Raw genomic sequence first — 19,639 nt, forward strand, 5'->3', positions numbered from 1 at the left:
ACCAAATGTAAGTAGCAGGTTGAGTGAAGTTGAAAGTGAAGACAGCTTTTTTCACCATACCTGTTGTATTTCAGTTATTAAGATGCCAGCCTCACCCACTCATTAAATTCTCATATAATCATGAGAGGCTGTACATCTTGTTTGTTTTCTTTTTCTCAGCTGGCCTGAAATGGCCAGGGGACGCGAAACAACGCTCTTGTGAGTATCTTGTGAGTATCTTGTGAGTATGTAAAAATCTAGGGTTTTTTATACACTGGTCATGGTTAGAGAGCTAGTATGCCAAAACAGCGCCTACCACGTGAGCAATGCCGTCTCACTGCTTCCTCCCAACAACAGAGGTACTACATCTGCCGGGGCAAAACACACTGCTGTGCCAAGACACCTCAGTTGGCTCTGGCTGAATTAATTCAGAGAGTGTGAATTAGCATAATCTGCTAATTAGCTCTTCTCAGAACAGGCTGAGAAGCAGAGCTAAATTACTTAGGATGAGTGTAATGGTTTTACATCTGGCTGGTACCAAAGGTATTTCTGGTTACCACACCACGCCAGGCAGACCTACACACAGGGTTTGTATGGGCTTTTTTTGTTGGTACCTGTTTCAGTTTTGATGCTACAGTACCAACTCTTCTTACTATTTATATTCACAGATATTTTGTCATGAAGGACGCAAGCGTGCCTGGCTGAACCTGAAGACAGCCTGCTGCTGGATGTGATATCTCCCTGTAATGTTTTTAATGTTGGAGATTCAGAAATAAGCCTTCTATTTTTCATTGTACATCTATTAACATTTAATTTTGTACTAGAAAATGTTGACCTCTGTTCGTGTGAAAATAAGGCTACAGGACCAGCTCTCCAGCAGCTTTTAAAGCTCCTGTAATGTGTGATACCTGAGAGGGAGGTACTATGAGCTCTGTCAGGTTTTCCAGGCTATGAATGAAATCTGCATTTTTGCAATTTAAAAAAGACAGCTTGCACTATGTGCCTGACAGTAATGGCTCCATCCCAGGGCATCATGGATATAGTTAAAGACACATTTACAGATCAAATGGGCAATTTCCAGCCCCATGCTTTTTCCACATTTGTCTGGAACTTTCCCTTCTAAAATGAGACGAATGTAGAGATCAGAGAGGCAGTGGCAAAGCTGCACTTTTCCTCAGATCTCTCCCTCTGCTTCCCCCAATGGCTCATAAAAGGTGCCAGTTTGGGGGTTTTTTAGGGACTTAGTGCTATGCATAGTCTGAATGGAGAAATTATCAGACTTTGGAAGGGGATTTTGCTCATGCAATAACAATCATAACCAAATTCTCACAGCAGCCTCAACACAATACTGATTGCTTCTCTGAGGGAAGCAAGAATTAAACCTGCCCCTACCCAGCCAGAAGAGATTCTGCAGTGTGACAGATGCTATGGCTCAAAACCCAGAAACATTAGGTATTATCTAAAGAATATTATCTCCAGCAGGGTCGTCTTTTCCTTGAAATTTATTCATGAACTTTGATTTCATAAGACACATTGCAGTGTTTGCTTTAAGTCACTGTTTAACTGCAGAATAGATTCTTTTTAATAAATTTGCTTGGTCGACTATTTATAGAATAAGAATAGATGGGTCACTAGTTAATTAAAACTGAATAATTTGGACTATATTTTAAAGTATTTTTCTAGATTCATACATGAAGATTTAAACCACTGCTTTAATGAAAACTTGTTTCCAAACTAGCTACTGTGGGGGCATGTGACTGTAAAATAAAGTAGTGTAAAGTTTCAACCATGACATCTGTCTTAGATGTTACCGGGTACCCAATAAAATCAAACAAGATAGCAGTTCAGCTATCTGAATAAGCAGTGGGCGAAAACACTCAGTTCAAGAACACACTTTCAAAGCAAAGTGGTAGAGATTTTTGGAGATGTTTATCTTTTCTGTTCCCTGAGATTATTATTCAGCCCACACAACCAGCAGAGTATTCTCTGGAAACAGAGAGTAACCCAGAGTACCATCCCAACATGTGCAACACATTTCGTTCATCATGCTCTAGAGGAAACTTTCAAGACAAATAGGGAGCCAGCTATGGGTGGTCTTCAGAACTTGAAGAGGAATGTGTTCGAGTAGCACACCCCTAGAAAACATACCTATAAGGGTTAACATATGCATTGACATCTGCACTGTAGGTCCAGCATGTGCGTGTGATAGTCACATCCAACCACGTATGCTGGAGGGCAGTAAGTACAGCATGTTATAAAAACATAAGCTTCCTTCTCATTTCAAACAGCCAGCACGCCACGTTCAATGTCAATCTGCATTTTTCTCAGGCAAATGGGGAAAGAAGAAGTTACAGATATTTTTCAGCCAAACAGCATACTAGCAAAACTTTGCCATTATTTCACCAGTTCTTACAGACTTTAGGTAGCCCAAGGTAAGATATGAAATGTTCTTTGCCATTACAATAGCAATGAGTAAAAAGGAATAGACTGTAAGTGTCAAAATCTGTAACATAATGTGACCCGCATCTGTCAGCTGTGCTTATTTCCCTTTAAATTGTAATTCTTCAGGTCACATTGTTGAACAGATCCAAAACTGGGTACCTGGTGTACTAAAAGGTCATTAAAATACAAAATTATGACAAATGCAGCATGGAGTAGATTTCTGCAACTCATAAGATAAATCTCTCTGAACTTCACAAGAAAAACAATCCATTTTTTAAGACTGAAGGTTAAAGAGTTCATGCCAAAGTTATTTCACATATCTGGTTTTGATTGCTGCAGAAGATGCACTTTACAACTGCTCTCCTAAAATCAATATTGCTGACCTTTCACGCTGTGAACCCTGTCTAATCAAAAAAGCAGCCTTCTAAATTTATTTTTTAAACTTGAACTGCTTTATGTGGATGCTGTCCATAATCTGGGAAGTCGCAGATTAATGTTTATAGTCCCGATACAGTTGTATATAAAATGCCAGCATAATGCTAATTTCACCGTGAGATAGCTGCTACACTATTAGCAGCCCTCTATAGGATTGAAGAAAACCTGAAACATTTGCGCTAGTGCTGATCACAGATTCCAGAGTAAAAATAACTACCTCAGTCTGAACTATTTAACAAACCACATTTTCCAACTAACATAACAGTGTCTGCATTTGTTAGGTTTTAACAGCCATTCTAGGAACCCTATACAAAATAAACATAAGGTCAGGTAACCTAAGGACAACATAAAATTTGTGGGACAAAGATTCCAAAGGAAATGGTGTGATCCGAAAACGTGACAAGCAGGGGGTTTTATTTCTCAAATGCAGTTAAATTCAGCTTCTCAGCAGAATCCCAGTAAAGTTCCAAACTGACCAGCAGATAACTTCCACACAGGGCAGCTGCAGGCCCGGTGCTAATTAACAGCCCCAGTCACTCTCATGAAAGCCCACTGGCTCCTGATTTACATGCCTGTACTGTAAAGCCTCTGAACCGACTCCTAAAGCCAGAATAAAATATGGTCTGTGCAGCAAACTGAAATCTCCCTGGGGTCACAGAGCAATGCCATGTTTCGGTGGAGGATTTCAGGATTCTTGTGTTAATAACTGCACACTGAGGAGCTGGTAAGGGAGATGTGCTTGCGCATATGCCGCTGTCATTAGATCGCCCATTTGTTTGTATACAGAGCTCAGACTTCCAAGCTTAGGCTAATTTTAGCTGGACTCAGATGATCCTGCCAGACGCGCTATCCCTCGCTTTGCTAATTATTGCTCAGCACTCTGCTCCAGCTGACTTACCTTTTTCACTGTCTGTGAATTACTGCCAGGGAGGAAGCAGTGTGCGTCGCTTGGGGGGACCTCCTTGTACCTCCCTTGCTGTGTTTTAGTCAGTTTGTTGGGTGCAATCCCGTTAACGACTGCCGAAAGGATGCTGGTCGTGAGAGGAGTCAGGGTCTGGCAGAACAGGCAGACGGCCACCACTAAGGCCAGAAGGAAGGGACGAGGGCGACAAAGCCTGCGGCACCTGGGGACGTGCCCACAAACCATGGCCTCTCTGCCGTCCTCACTTCGCCCTTTGCCACATTGCAGATGCAGTCCCAAGTAGCCACGTCTTGCCAGGGTAAAAAATGTCAAAGGCAGGCTTTACCCAAAACTAGCAAGAGTTTTCCCCATGTCTGCTGCCGGGCGCTTTCCTGGTTCCTGGCAAGAAGTCACGGGTTCCAGAGGAGCCGAGGCTTTGGAAATACTCTCCCGTGGGGATACGGGGGCAACCTGTGGAAAAACAACAAGTGAGCAGCGGCAAAGAGCAGCCTGCCATGGGGAGTTCTGTAAGGAGCTGTGGCGAGCTCGTCCACACCATGCTCTCGGGAGAGCAGATCTGCTGGCAGACAGGTGAGGAGCTGAAATCTTCACCCCCTTTGGAGAAGGAACTACTCAGCCAGACAACAGTATTCAAGAAAGCAAAAGCTTAAAGCTTAACATGTCCTGTCCACAGCTGAAAAGAGTAAGAGAGTGTACCAACGTCATGAACAATCATTTGCTGTTTTTTTCTCTCTTGCATGCTCGGTTCCCACTTTGTTTTTACTGTTTCCTTCATTCCAGTCCTTTTAAATTGCCTCCTTCCTGTCAGCATGCACAGCTTTCTCTCTAAAAGTGCTCATTTATCTGAAAACTGACAGTCTATGAAGATTTTCGTTTGCATTTGTTTTGTCCAGATTGCGAGTTCAAAGTTAGGTTTACTTACTTGGTTCTTATCCTGTTAGAAGTTTTCCGTTCTCCTCTAATGGGCTGCTGATTAAAACCACTTGGAACAACCCTGGCTCATGATCCCAGCTCGTCTCACACACTCAGAAGGCAGGCACACGCACATACACACGCCGTCTGAAGCCAGTTGGACCACAGATTTCATATAAATAAAGGCTGGACTGCTCGGAGGGTGGGGCTAAACCAGCTCCGCTCCGAGCAGGCACGGGGTTTGGAGACGCAGCCTGAGATCTGGATGGGGAGCAAGAGGTGTCCTTGCTCACACTGCATGCCTCAAAGCCACCATCACTGCAATTTTTAGAAAACTGCTGTTACAGCAATCAGTCTAATTGAAACAATATTAATATCTTGCAGGCAGCAGGAATCTGAGCAGCACCTGCAGTATTTTAATCCAGATTAACAAAAATGTTGTAAAAGGAAGCGGATTTACTTGGACGTAAGTGTCACTGACAAAGCAGTTGTCAGTAATTTTCCATAGTAGATATAATATCTCATAGCAGTGTATAAATAAAACTTCTTCCTGATGTCAAAGAGGGAAAGAAAGGAGGGCAGACAAAAATACTCCAATGAAAGCACTTAGCATCTAAGCCACAGAAGGTCTTAGTTTCTACTTCCCCCTGCTCACACAGGACAGGGACGAGACAGATGGGAACAGTTGAGGAACTCTGTTATCTTTATAGACCTAAACTTCTCATATAATCAAGTTCTTTTAGCTAAAAATATCTGTATACAAGTCATCTGTTTTATCCTCCATCCTTAGTTATTTTTGAAAAGAAAGAGTTCTTCCTACACTGCCTCATATATAAGAAATGAGCGTTGTTGTGATAACTTTGAGCCCATCTACACAATTCAACAGCAGCAGCAATGTTGGCAAGTTAGAGGCCTAGATACAGCAACGAAGAGTAGAGTATATATTTGTTTGAAGTGTTGGTGTTTATTCAGCTTTCAGATCCTTTTTTTTTTTCTGCCATACTAAACCCATCAATTTTGCGTACAGAGAAAAACACCATAGAAGCGATTCAACACCTCGCGCAGAACCTCAGCTCTCACATGCACTGTATGTTAGTTTTCTGTCTGTGGACATGGGAAAGCCATGGGCTCCCCGCAGCTGGCTTCGGGGAGCTGGTTCAGTCAAAGGAGGAGCGCAGAGACACTACAGCCAGCCTGGGAAAGCCACAGTGACCCCATCAGCAGAGGAGGAGAGCTCAGTGGAGTTGCTTTATTCTTTTAAGAGACTGTCAACTTCTCCCAAGTTCTTAGTGAGGGGATTTTAGTCAGAGCTCTACGCGCAGTTGTTAGAAGACTTGCTTAAAGCCAGTTTATAAAGATTTGAATTAATGGTTCCTTCATGATGTGGAAATCATACCCTCTTGTTAGAGTCCCACACTAGAACAAAGCAATCCTTCCAGTCTGCACCCCCTGCTCCCTCAGTTACCTTCAGCACAGCAAGTAACCGTGCTCTCCCTCCAGCCCAACATCATTTTCCCCTTTCAAGCTCCTAAGTGGGGTCTTTTTCCCCAATGTCTCAGAGCCAATTCATCCTTCCTGCAGCCCCAAGATCACTCATGAGCCACAAGTCTTCAGGACAAGCTGACAACTTTTACTCATTTACTGTACCAAGACTGATACTGCAAAAACAGAGCTGAAGGGACATCAGCAGAGGACATGCAGATCACTGCCTCCCGTATACTCCTGGGAATCAGCCTTCTGTTCATCTGCTTTTCCAGATGTTCCAAGGAGTGAGTTGGCTTTTTCCCATGTTCTGTGGTTTCTTTTCATGGCAATAGCATGCAATGCACATTTCTTAAGCTGTAAATACTTTTCTCAATCACAGCCAGAGTGCAGTGAACATGATTCCTGTCATCTTTTGCATCAAGATTCCACCACATCTCTGGGCTTACGTGTCTACTGACTTATCTGGTCACATTCTGATACTTCAGAAATTAAGCAAAGACTATTGCAAATAGGACTAATCTCCCTGGCATCAACTAGCCACTTAAAAAAGGATGTAAGTGGATAAAGAGTCAGGCCTCCTGGCTCCCAAACACGTGAGTCTTCAGTGCATAATATTCAAATAACCGCAGAACACAATCCAGAATTATCCAGCTAACTATTTATACTTACAGGTATATGTACATATTTCAGAAGTCTTAGCAGAAAGCTGCAAATCTCCTCTTTCTGACATAAAAAAAAAAAATATCTAGTATTCATTTCCCATTTGGGATTCCCAGACCTGTTGCTTCCAGTGGCTGCTCCCACTGCATGGATTAAGGGTGGTCTTGCCTGCTTACCTCCTCCTACTCCTTCCACTCACTCAGGGCTGCTTTCCTGGATGCTGCCTACAGCAGCCGGCTGCTGCCCTGCTCTGCGTCAGGCAAAGTCCTGCAGGTATCGCTTCCGCCAAAACCAACCAGCCACGGCGGTCAAGAGTGGTCTCCAGTGCTTGCAGCCAGAATGCCAGTTCCATCTGCATCATCTGGGATAGACTGTAAGTGCTTAAAGGTACCCTGACACAGAAAAGGTGAGAGGAAAGCCGTAAGACTTGCTAAAAATTGCCAGGGACTGGGATTTGAAAGGACTTAGCCAATATGCCATGCAGGCACGTAACATGCACCATTCATCATCTCACTGGGGTTTTAAGCAATCCAGCTCATATTCACACTGCTTCCATTTTGCACAAGTCTCTGTGTTTGTTCAGTGGTGAAAGCGAGTGACCACTGAGGAATGATTTCCATGGTCTAAGTAGTGACCTGGACAGATATTTGCCAGGAGCCAACCAAGAAGAAAATATTAGGCACAGAAAGTTACCAGGAATTTAAGACCAGCTGAATAGATTAATTTTATGCATGCTTAACTTCACTCAGAGGTCTAACATGAATCATTCTGCAACTCTGAATAAAGTTAAGTCCAGACATAAGTGCTTGTAAGATCAGGACTCAATATAATAAAAACCATTTTGCATCAATAATTTCACTGTATAGAAGCTGCCAAGAAGAAAATATGTTTAAAAATATATTCACAATTGCCCTTTTCTAGAGCAAGTTTCAAATTACAAAATATAGCATCCTAGCAATGATTTCAGTAATAAATGAGCTCACATGAAAAATAAGCTCAAACAGTTCATTTCTAAATGAACTGATAGTCAAGTCCTTGTAATCATGTCTGGCATCTTCACAGTGCAAACTGATATGCAATTTTCATTGTTTATGGTCAACTCTTTAATTTCTGTTTTATTTTCTAGCATACTAAAAACGATGCCAAGGGCCATAAATTCTCACTAAATTCAAATATTGGATAAAAGCTTTATGAACAAGAGGCATTAATAGCACTGTAAATATTCAAGCAAAGCATCTAGTTAAAGTGTACTGGAGAAAGCCTGCTCTGCCGCACCCTCCACGAATTTTTACTTCACCCTGAATTCAATCCAGATTGCAATTAGATTTGTAGTGTCTTCAGTCCTATGTGTGGTCCCGTTACACGTAGTGAATGGGGAAGACTGGCACAGAGTAACAAAGGGAAGAAAATAGGAGAAATACATTTCACTACTGCTCTGCACATTGGAAAATTTGATACTACTGAAGTTTAAATTAATCCCAGCATAGTAAAAACCCAGACTCTCTCCCCTTTTCCCATTCATAGAACACTGTAAGCCTTAATGACACTGTGATTTTGTTCCACAGAGCACTCCAGAGAACAAAGATTCACGTCTGAATCCTACTTTGGCTCAGATCTCTGGTCTTGGCTCACAGTGAAGGCAGCTAGTGGAGAAGATTCTGCAAATCCTTGGAAAGCAAAACAATTGATGTCAATGGGAGAAGAGTTTTAGGGGAGACTCCCATTTTGGTTTTGCTTCTCATTATTATTTGATTTATTTAGTATTTTGTCTTTATGTAAGAAGCAATAAATTATCTGGATTACACAAGTAATGTGTTTATTTCTCTTATGATAGGATTTACAGTCCATATATATGTACAGTTGATATATAGTCCATTTTAGATCCTTAGACCATAGATTTTATCAGTATGTTAAGAGCTGTGGTTGCTGTTTTGCCCCAAGAAAGATGCTGTTAGGCCTGCAGTTCCATGGGCAGATCAGCCAGTCCAGTAATTCCCATTTCCAGTAATGGAAAGTCTTGCTTGCTCCCCTCTCCCCTGCCTTTAGCGTCTCTTCCTCACCTCTGCTCCTGCTTTCCCTTCTCCTCTTCCTACCTTGTGGTGGTGCTCATTAGATTCTGTCATGAGAAAAAACTGCGCTGCTGGGTTGGTTTTCTGCCAGGTGAGTTAGCTGAATCAACTGAGAGGTCCAACGGGCCCTAGGACTGGTACAAGTTAAACAGCAGGAGAACACGAGTGGGAGAGGATGTAAACAGAGGACGGGAACAGGATCTTTTAGGCATCAGCAAAGCTTAATACTCAGCTCACCAGACTACTGAACCTACCCCAGTTTCCCTAAAGTTTTAGGCAGGATCTGGGCCAACTGAGTTATTTGTCCAGAGGCATCTCCCTGTATCTCAGCCGCAGAAGATCTCTGATCCTCACTACTATCTTTCAGCAGAAGGGTGACAGCAAAACACAGATATCTATTTATTTATATATGTTAATACATAAAGTTGCTTGACATGAGGGTAAAGGAAAGCAGCTGAAGACCAAAGTCTGATGAAGATAGTGGTTCCTGCTTAAAAGGCAAATTTGCATGTCAGGAGGAAGAAATAGATCAGTAAATTCTTTGCTTCTTCCTGTCTACAGTTATTCATTGACTCTTGACATAATCCCCTTGCAGCAGTTGTTCTGAGATTACACAGAGATTTATGAATTTTGTAGCCAGTTTGATTGCTCAGACTCATTGGTTACTGCTGAGAGCTGTATAAGAAACACTGATAATCAAAAAATGCCTAGATAGGCTGCAAAACCATGGACATTTATCTTTGGGTATGCAGAACAGGAACACAGTGAAGTATCTCATGACCACTGACAGCATTTGTGTTCCTTTTTATTTTCATAGAATCATAGAATCACAGAATGGTTTGGGTTGGAAGGGACCTCAAAGATCATCTAGTTCCAACCCCCCTGCCATGGGCAGGGACACCCTCCACTAGACCACGCTGCCCAAAGCCCCGTCCAACCTGGCCTTGAACACTTCCAGGGATGGGGCCTCCACAACTTCTCTGGGCAACCTGTTCCAGTGCCTCACCACTCTCACGGTAAAGAATTTCTTCCTAATACCTACTCTAAATCTATCCTCCTTCAGCCTAAGGCCATTACCCCTTGTCCTATCACTACTTGGCCTTGTAAACAGTCCCTCGCCTGCTTTCTTGTAGGCCCCCTTTAGGTACTGGAAAGTTGCTATCAGGTCTCTCTTATTTTAAGTAAATATTTTATTTTGTCATGGTCCACATCTCTCCTCTGGAATCTTGCTGGTCCTCCTCTTCTTCACAGTTCACGTGGGAACGTTTGAACATCCATTCTCAAGTCTTCCTCTTTCTTCCTACAAACTTCTTCTAATGACAGCTCTGTCTTCTCTCAAAATAATTCTCTCCTTTTAACACATTGAATAATCTCTTCTTTCAGCTTATCTAGATCCTTCTTATTGTCTTTCTTCAGTTACATGCTCTGGGCTTGTTATATGAAAGGTAGTTGTACAAATACTTTTCTACTTTCTCGTGCACTTCTGCAAGCAGAGCTATTCACTGCCTTGTACCTGCAGAAGGGCTCTGAATGCACTTTATATGCTGCATAGTAGCGTTTTCCTTCCTTGCAGTTCTTCCTAGTTGCTTATATTCAGGTGAAAATGTATTGAAACGACCAATGGGAGTGGGAAGAAACTGAGAATACCAGTGTCATTGACTCCGTCCTAGCCACTTCACACCTGCTCAAATGATGTTTGCAATGGAGCGTATCTGTAATGCTCACCAACTGTTCCATGTGCTGGGACACCCTCCCCACACCAGGCCCTTCCCCTCCACCCCCAGCACCAGGTCAGAAAAGCTTCCACAAGAAGCAGACAGGGTAGAGAGGGACAACCGTTGGCAAGCATGCTGGTTTTGAGGCTACTGCAAAGAAGAAGGGGCGATCACTCAGCCAGGCCTCCGGGGTGACAGTAGGACATGTCCTAAATAACTTCCCATACAGTAGGAATGTGTGAAGCTTCAAAGCCAGTTATGGAGTTCCTGGAATGAGAGCAACAAACATGAAGGAAAGGCCCAGTCTGTAAGGGCATTTAGCAGGGGGAAGAGAAGCATTTACATGCCCTTTTATTTCTAACGTTTAGCATTCTGCATTTTCTCTTTTTGTTTTGGGTTTTTTTTTGTTTGTTTGTTTGTTTCATAGAATCATAGAATCATTTAGTTTGGAAAAGACCTTTAAGATCATCAAGTCGAACTGTTAACCTAGCACTGTGAAGTCCAGCCACTAAACCATCTCCCTAAGCGCCACATCCACACATGTTTTAAATACCTCCAGGGATGGTGACTCAACCACTTCCTCTGGCAGCCTGTTCCAATGATTGACAACCCTTTTGGTGAAGAAATTTTTCCTGATATCCAGTCTAAACCTCCCATGACACAACTTGAGGCCATTGCCTCTTGTCTTATTGCTTATTACTTGGGAGAAGAGACCAACGCCCACCTGGCTACAACCTCCTTTCAGGTAGCTGTAGAGAGCAATAAGGTCTCCCTCAGCCTCCTTTTCTCCAGGCTGAACAACCCCAGTTCCCTCATCTGCTCCTCATAAGACTTGTGCTCCAGTCCCCGTGGGTTTTTTAAGTTAATTGTTCTAGTTTCTATTCTAATAAACCCCAAATATAGAATTGAAATGTCATAGTGCTCCAGGTCCTGTCACACGGTCTTTCCTCTTCTTTTGTGTAAACTAAATTATTTCATTGCCATGGTCCCTTTTCACTTTAGCCTGGCCTCATTTTGTAGGTATCCAAGACTAGTAGCACGTTTATTTTTTCCTCCTTCTGTTCTACAGCACAAGTGGACCCAAGGCGGTCCAGAAAATGAGGAAAGCCAAGGTAACCAGAAAATTCATGACAGTCATCCCCAAGCACCAGTTTGATGATGTTGCCCTCAAGTTCAGAAGCAAGCTGTGTTTCAAATAAACCAACTTTCAGAAGCTGAAAACGAAAAATACAACTAGGCTCCTCATTCCATAAACACTCATCTTCCAATTCACTCTCTAAATTCCTTAAACAGTATTTTGTTCTGCTCCATTACCTTTGGCTGCCTTTCTTCCTCTTCACTGCTCCCATGATCAGGAACATCCTCCCTTCCTTTAGCAGAGTGGTTGCTTTGCTGAGACCACTCACAGACTTTTGAATGACCATCCCAGTGTCTCCTAGGTTCAGCAGTCCCCTGATGCTCTTTGGCAGCAGGGAAACGAATGGAGGTCTCCTATAAATAAGAAAATATCGTTTAGCGTTACCTCTATTGTATGCACATAAAACAGGGGTGCAGTGCTCTCAGGTACCTACAGCTGTCTCTGTGTTGTCCTCAAGAGGATTTAGTCGGCGCTGGTGCAGATGGTGTGCCTGCCACAACTGCAAACAAGCTCTGTCATTTTGGATCACATTTTCCAGGTGCCAATCATTACAGACGTTTTGATTATTAAATTTTGGTTAGCCCCAGTACAGTAAATATCCATGCAAATGTACAACTGTGCGCTGGCTTCAGTGGACAAGTTCATACATGTGGGTGTTTTAGGCACAAGGGAACAAGAACCTGATTTTTTTGTATCAAAAGGCTTTGTACTGATGGGTATTGGTTTAACAGAGTTCCTCTTTTATCAAGGAGAGTTTTAAGACAACAACATCATACCGAAAGATAGACAAAATGCTCACCTGTGCCTCTCAAGACACCCATACCTCTAACCAGCCCCATCAAGACCAGCCATTATTATATATATTGGAGTATATTAACAGTTTATTCCAGTTTGTGGCATTCTGGTGCTGCCAGAATATACAATAAGCCAGTACAGAAACGTGTCACCCGGGGCACTTCACATACTGTGCACGTATATGAGAAATTATTGTACAAGCAAACAGACTATGTGGAGATGCAAGACATGCTATTTTGTTGTTCTTATGGACAAGAAGAAAAAGATAATGGCATACTTCTGAATTTATCAATCTGATTATAACTATACAGTTTCTCTCACTAGCCCAGCTGCCGCAGCATGATTACAGCAGAACAAGAAAACAGAGACCACTGTGGCGCAGCAGTTACTTCAGACATACCCGTAAGCGCATTACGTCTTTTAAGCGCTGACTTTTGACAACCTAGTCCACATGGTACTTCTAAAAGTAAAGCTGAAATTTAAGCTTAAATTAACCATTTTTGCAGCTAACAAAAGCAAGGTGGCCAGAATACGTGTGCTGCAGGAGGCCGCACAGCACGTCCCCATTGCCGCTGGCACGCGGACGGATGAGTTCTTAGTGTCCTGCCCCACGCAGAGTCACCACGCTGCCTCCCGGCTCCGCTCTCCCGGGCTGCGCAGCTTGCTCAAAACGCGCCGGGTGGCTATTGCACTGGGCTGGGAGGAAGCGGCTTGAAAGCTGAAACTGAGGGAGGGATGTCATGCTGAACCGCTGTGATGCGGCTGGGAGGAAGCTGAACATCACACTGTCAGTGGGTGATCTTAACCATTTTGATTAAACGGGTCGTGTGTAAAACTAGCATTCCAGGCAAGGGGCTGCTGAAAGTGCAAGGTTTAAGCAAGATATTTCTCAGGTCTGAGAGATCTAAAATGTTTTGTTGTCCTTTTCTCACTTAACACCTAATTTGAGTTGTCCAGACAGGCCGAAAAGTGAATAGAAGTATTTTTGTTCATTGTCTGATTACTGGGTTGTTTGGGGTTGTCTCTTTTGTGAGTTGTTTTCTTATATTTTTTAATTATGGAGGTATATTCTATAGATGTTCTTAGGATTTGATTTTGCAAAAATTAAAATATAACCAAATCAGAATCCTTCTGAAATACGGTATGAAGTAGCTGAATAGTATCTTATTAATATTTTAAAATCAATCACTTTTTCCATATAACCATGTTTTGATGCACTTTTAAAACTAAAGCATACTGAAGAGACTATTTGTTTTGAAAATAAAGTAAAATCAGCTAGTACGAACACAGAAAATTAATAGAATGTACGTAAGGCTGATAGCTAATTTACTTTAATTTAGACTTTAGAAAGAGAATTACAGAGAATATTTGAAGTTCATTTAAAATCATGCCATCATTAGCCAAATAAGAAATCAGGTTACAGTTTTAAAATGTGCTGATGTAATTACAAACAATACATTTAGATGACCCCTTCCTTCATGAGTTTAAATATTGCTGCTTAAGATTTAAACAGTAGGGAAAAGGAAAACTCAGAATCTTTTCTATTAAAAGGCTTGTCGGCCTCCATAAAGAGACATTCCCATCCCAGTACATTCCTTGCACCCTCTTAAGAGAAGTCTTTAAGTAAACAGCTGTATGTGAGTGTTTGGAAAGAACTTTGAAAATGAGAAGTACTTTGGAGTTGGTAAATCTTGAACAATAATAGAGATACTAACCAAAACACCTTAAAGTTGGATTTTTTTCTCTTTTTTGTTTTTTGAGAATCATCTTTAGTTTTCTTGTCCTGGGCTAAAACTTCACTGAGATGTTTTCCCAGTGCACATTTTAGGTTGTATCTACGTCTTACAAGAGCAACCAACAGTGTTATAGAAGAGCTGGGCAAAACCGTTGTGATGTAAGGGACTCTCTCAAAGGTAATCCTTACTTCTGAAATCAGGGCTTCTGTGTGCAAAAGCATGCTTGAAGTCAGTGTCTAAGAAAATTTCTACTCTGGATTAAAATGATTAACGCCTAATTTTAATTTTTGAGGGTAATTTTAAAAGAACTCCTAGCTTAACCTCTGTTTATTCCTTAGTTCCTTATCCATTCCAAGTGTTTTAGGCTATCGGGAAGATGCCGGGGAATATGGTATACCTTCCTAAATTAAAATAAGGGTTTGGGCAATACTACTGACTGTAGAACCATTCCATTTTCCAGACCTTACTAAGGAACACATGTTTTTATTGTCACTTCGTTCAACTATTGACTAATCCATCCATTTATAGAATGTGCTTTCTTTAAAAGCCTGATATTAATTTAGCCCCAAATAACACAACAGAGAGATTAAACGCATTTTAAAATAATTTCAGTCAAGAATATCCAGATGAATTCATCACAGCAGAAACACTCCAACTTGTCACCTTTTCAAGCAAACCACATAACTGAACATATATTAAAAGAATTTTTAAATATGACGAGCACTTATTTTTACCCACATGCAGAAACAATGTAATTTTAGTCTCACCAGAATAAAAGAAAACAGAGCTGTAAAAAACATTTCCTTTATCAACACAGGGAAAAAATATTCCTGTACGTCTGACAAGAAAGGATTCCCTAATTCCATAGCACTTCCCTGACTGACCCCTTCCAGCACTTAATGACACTCACGCTTGCAAAGTTTATCCAAACATCTACCACATGTCTTTTCCTGAAAATAAATAGTAAAACTTGCTTTGAAGTTATAGGGCCACAATTTCACAGGTGGAAACAATATAAAATTATCTTTGCTTTGCTCCCCTATTTCTGTTTCACCAATTCTCATGTGTGCAATTACAGTATAACTATTATTTATTCTTCTATGAAGAAAGGCTTAGTATAACCCTAGTTAGGAAACCCACATTAACTGTCAAACTAATAAATAAATCTGTGTTCAGCAACAAAAGTATACTTAGGATTCCCCCAAATTTTGTTACTTTTATGAACAACACACAAATTGTAGCCAAACAACTCTATCTACTTTATTTAAGAATCCTCTCATTGTAGTCTTAAGCTTCAGTAAAACTTCTCTTAATTGGCAGTAGCTAGTTTCATAAATGTGGGCATACAGATTTGATTCAATGTATATGTCACTGCTGAATAAATACGTAGAAAGGAGAAAAGAGTCACAACACTCAGAACTGTTTTCATAATATAATATAAGGTACAAGGTACAAATAAGTATTAGGGCTTTAAAAATGTAAAAACACAAAACCAGCTGTGGATCCTAACATTGTTCTTCGTTTTCTTGACTTTTTCTAAGACTTTAAATCTGTTATGAACTAGTGTAGGAAACTCTTGTTTTTTCTAAAATATAAGACATGATGTATGCAAGCACATGTCTGTAATTAATCATGCTACTTGTTGACAACTTGTGCATGCTCAAATAGCTCCTAAATACAAGATATATCTAGAGGAAAAAGCTGCAGCTCGTCTTTATAGAATATGATAAGAGTATAAAAGCAAGATGTGTATTTGAAAGTGCTAGAATAGGAATATTACTGTAACTTGGTATAGATATAATGAAGTGTGGCATTTTTCTCAGTTTAGTTATTCTCAGAGTGTTTTAGGCAATCCTGGGAAGAGTAACAAAACTGCAAAGTGTTCATACAGTGTGGCCCAACTTGAGTTATTCAAGTATACCCCTAAGAGAGTGTAAAAAGCCAGACCCCTGTCCCTCTCACAATTCTGCTTCTCAGGGATTTTTAGCCTAAGTGCAAACCTGAAGCCTCTGCTGTCAAGGTGAAGGGCACCTGGGTCCTCCTTCTGTCACCCGTCACATCTGGGGAACAAGAAAAGCGCAGGGTCCAGACATTCCAGCAGGATGAGGTGGGAGAGGAGAAAATTTGCCAAGAAAAGCCAGCTCACGGCGGAAATTACCTCCTTGGTGAGGGGGGAACAGAAAGGGGAAAACAAACCTCAGAATTTCTAATCTTTATTGCGTGTGGTTGAACAACATTTTGCAAAGTTCAGTAAAGACGACAAGAAGGCAAATTATTCTGTGCTGTTCAGAAAGACAACCTAGCAGGATTTTCAAAGCAGGAAACGTATTTCCTCTTTCTTTTTCACTTCAGACCTAGAATAAATAAAACCTACAACTGAGAAAAAATGTTACTTCACAATGCAAACAGACAACACAGTTTACAAGGCAGAGGCCACTTTTTGAACTGTTGCAGGGCTTAGCACATCCCTTCTCAGTTTGTGGTACTACAAATACCTCCTCATCCTAAACATTCACCCAAACGCTGGAGCACCGGGATGAAACTGAAACCAGCTGCATTGCACAGTGCCGAAGGATCGCGTAACCTAGTGCCTTGTAGCAGGCAGCATTCGGTGCCATATGCCAGGGGAGCGTAGGACCGTCACAGGCATCCAGGAACACGACCCTGGTTACAAACTCTTAATTTCCAGTGATCAGTCTTTAGTGATTTTTTTGGTCCAGATGTGTTACTTCTGCATTTTACACCTCCATGGGCTGTGCTTCCACTAATGTCTCAGTCGCTCTTTACACCCATGTAAGCTATATGGCCAATTTCACAATTTAAGCATGCCATGTGTGAAAAAATGCTGCTCTTATTTTCATTGAGGACTGGCTATCTCCCTACCACTTTGTCTGTCAAAAGACACACCTCTTCCACAGCACTCCTGCGTTTACAGGTCCCTGTTATACCCTTACGGAGCCACCTCCTTCCCAGCCAGAAGAGTCCCAGACAATCCAGCTGCTTCTCGGATGCGCTGTCATTACACAGCTTTGACTACTTCGATCCACCCCCTTGAGCCTTTCCTAGTTTTGCTACATTTTCGCAGAGGAGTGGACCAGAATTTTGTATTGCATTAAGACCCAAGTGCACATCAATTTACACATTGTAAAACTGTTTTCCGTTTTATTCTTTATCTCCTACTGAGGTATTCTTAGCACCTGTCTGACCCGCTGCTGAGCAATGAACTGATGTTTCCATAGAATTGGCTAGGTAACTCCAAAATCACATTCCTACACAGCAATAGCTACTTCAGAGGCCCTAGCTGCAGGTATATTATTATTTTATATTTACATTATTTTAGCAAATGTTGAATTACATCTTCCACTTTATCAGACAGTCTCATGAGATTGTTCTGCTACTTTTAACACTTTGCATTTTTGTTATTTTTAGGGACCCAACCTAAGTGCAAACATTCAGTTACTATTTACCCCTCTCTAACTGATCCGTTAGGTATCTGCTGAGCAGCAGTCCTGCAGGAGTCCTTTAGCAGCCTCTCCATGTTGGGGATATTGGTAATTTATTCCTTTACTCTTTATTATTCTATTTTGCGAACAGCCATGTAACATTAAGGGACCTCCGCTCTTCAACCAGTGCATCACTGTTTTTTAAAGAAACTTTAATGAATCTGCCCACCTTTGTCTACTCAGCGAAGCTTTCCACAAACTCTGATGACCATGAGGCAAGGACTCTGCCAATGAGTAACTACTGACACATACACTAATTCTAGTTTTTATCAGTTTCTGCCAATGTACAAAGAAATAAAAATTAAGCTTGTAGATCCAACTTGAAGCTTTTTAAAAATTGGCATTTTTTAATGCTTTCCATTCCTTTAGACATTTTACAATACCTAATAATTGCTCAGATATTCCATTTGCAAGTTGTCCTAGAACTCTCCAGCAGGTTTGGTCCTACCAATTTGTTGCAGACCCATTTCTACAGGTGCCTCACCTTGACAGCAATCCTCAAGCAACCTGCAGAAAGGGCCCTGGTATTCAAATTTGTCTAACCTCTTGCACAGTGAAGAAATAATTTTGCTTGTTTTATAAATTTTCAGTGCTTTTCACACCATAATGACATGCTGACCCTTAAGCTTCTCTCACAGGCTTCCTGTTTAGAAGAAAACAAAAAAAAAGCATGTACAGGTCTTATTGTTCTACATCTTTGACCTCTGTATTGCACTTTTTCCATGTTTTCCAGATTTCTCCATTTCTATTTTCTTAACTTAGACACAAAATACTGATGTACTAATGAGGACAAAGGTAAGATTTTTCTCTTGTGAGTTCTCTAACTAGCTCCTCCATGAAAAAGTATTTTATATTGTGCAATGAAACACGAAATCAATGCTCACACTGAAAATTGAAATTGTTATTTGGATTTGCAGCCTCTGCACCATCTTAGGTATGGTTACCACCAGAGTGAGGGATTTTATAATATATACAGTCTTAATTCTTCACGGACTTACTTCTTAGCGTTAGAGACTTAGACATGAGTCCAAGAGGAGCCTAGATTACCTGTTCATTATTTAACTTCTATTCATAGCATGGCACCAGTTTCCAACAGAACAAACAGTTTCTGTTATCTCTATTGTCTCAATAGCCTCACTTCAAACCAGATATTCTAGTTCTCAAGTGTTTTTTTAGACTGTTATTTCCACAGAAATACATACACAGTGGGTTCGGTTCCAGTTTTAATGGAACCTTAGTTACACTGCTCTTCACTGTTTATTTTCCCCAACTTCTATACTGTTCTTTTACCAAAGTCTATTTACCACCATCTATAATTTCCTTCTTACGCATCTCCTTTTACCCACTTCATGGATTTAAAATGCCTACTTTTTTTATTTTTAAACAAATGCTGTGGCACAAGCCTGGTTTCATTTTGGTTTAGGTAAAGCCTGCATTTTCCATGCATACTCTTATGACTAATGAGCCTAACTCTTTATTTCCTTGACACTGTTTGCATAGTCACACTTTGAAACACTCTCTCCTCCCCCTCTGCGTGGGTTTGGAAAGCTGCCGTGGTCATGATCTTCCAGCCTGACAGCCCAAAGAGCAACCCAGTGCTAAAGTAAAATCTTCATTCCAAAGGGAAAGCGCATTTTTTCAGTAGTGCAAGGAAGAAGAAAAAGGGAGTAATCATCTTGTTTCTGTTCCGCTGCATGAAAGAGCCATACAAAAACAACAAAAGGAACTTGTCAGAGAAAGGAAATGTCCAAACTTTGTCTAAAATAAGCAAGTGGGGGAAAAATATAGAAAAATCTTTCTGTTATATTCACGGTCTGGGGTCTGATTTAAAGACCAGTTTTCTGATCC

General features: G+C 41.1%; 1 protein-coding gene across 3 annotated transcripts in view; it reads right to left on the reverse strand.

Annotated features, from left to right (window-relative positions):
* The window catches only part of CPED1 (cadherin like and PC-esterase domain containing 1), a 152,357-nt gene extending 148,255 nt beyond the window's left edge, over nt 1-4,102 (reverse strand). For all 3 annotated transcript variants that reach the window (XR_012833709.1, XM_075743360.1, XM_075743350.1), the window contains exon 1: nt 3,755-4,102. Coding sequence is in view for 2 of the 3 variants with exons in the window: in XM_075743360.1 (XP_075599475.1) it covers nt 3,755-4,003 (249 nt within the window). In the remaining variant the exon portion in view is untranslated. The remainder of the gene's footprint in view (nt 1-3,754) is intronic.
* Between the last annotated feature and the right edge of the window lie 15,537 nt (nt 4,103-19,639).

This window comes from Balearica regulorum, chromosome 1, assembly GCF_011004875.1.
Source record: "Balearica regulorum gibbericeps isolate bBalReg1 chromosome 1, bBalReg1.pri, whole genome shotgun sequence".
NCBI classification, from domain to species: Eukaryota; Metazoa; Chordata; class Aves; order Gruiformes; family Gruidae; genus Balearica; species Balearica regulorum.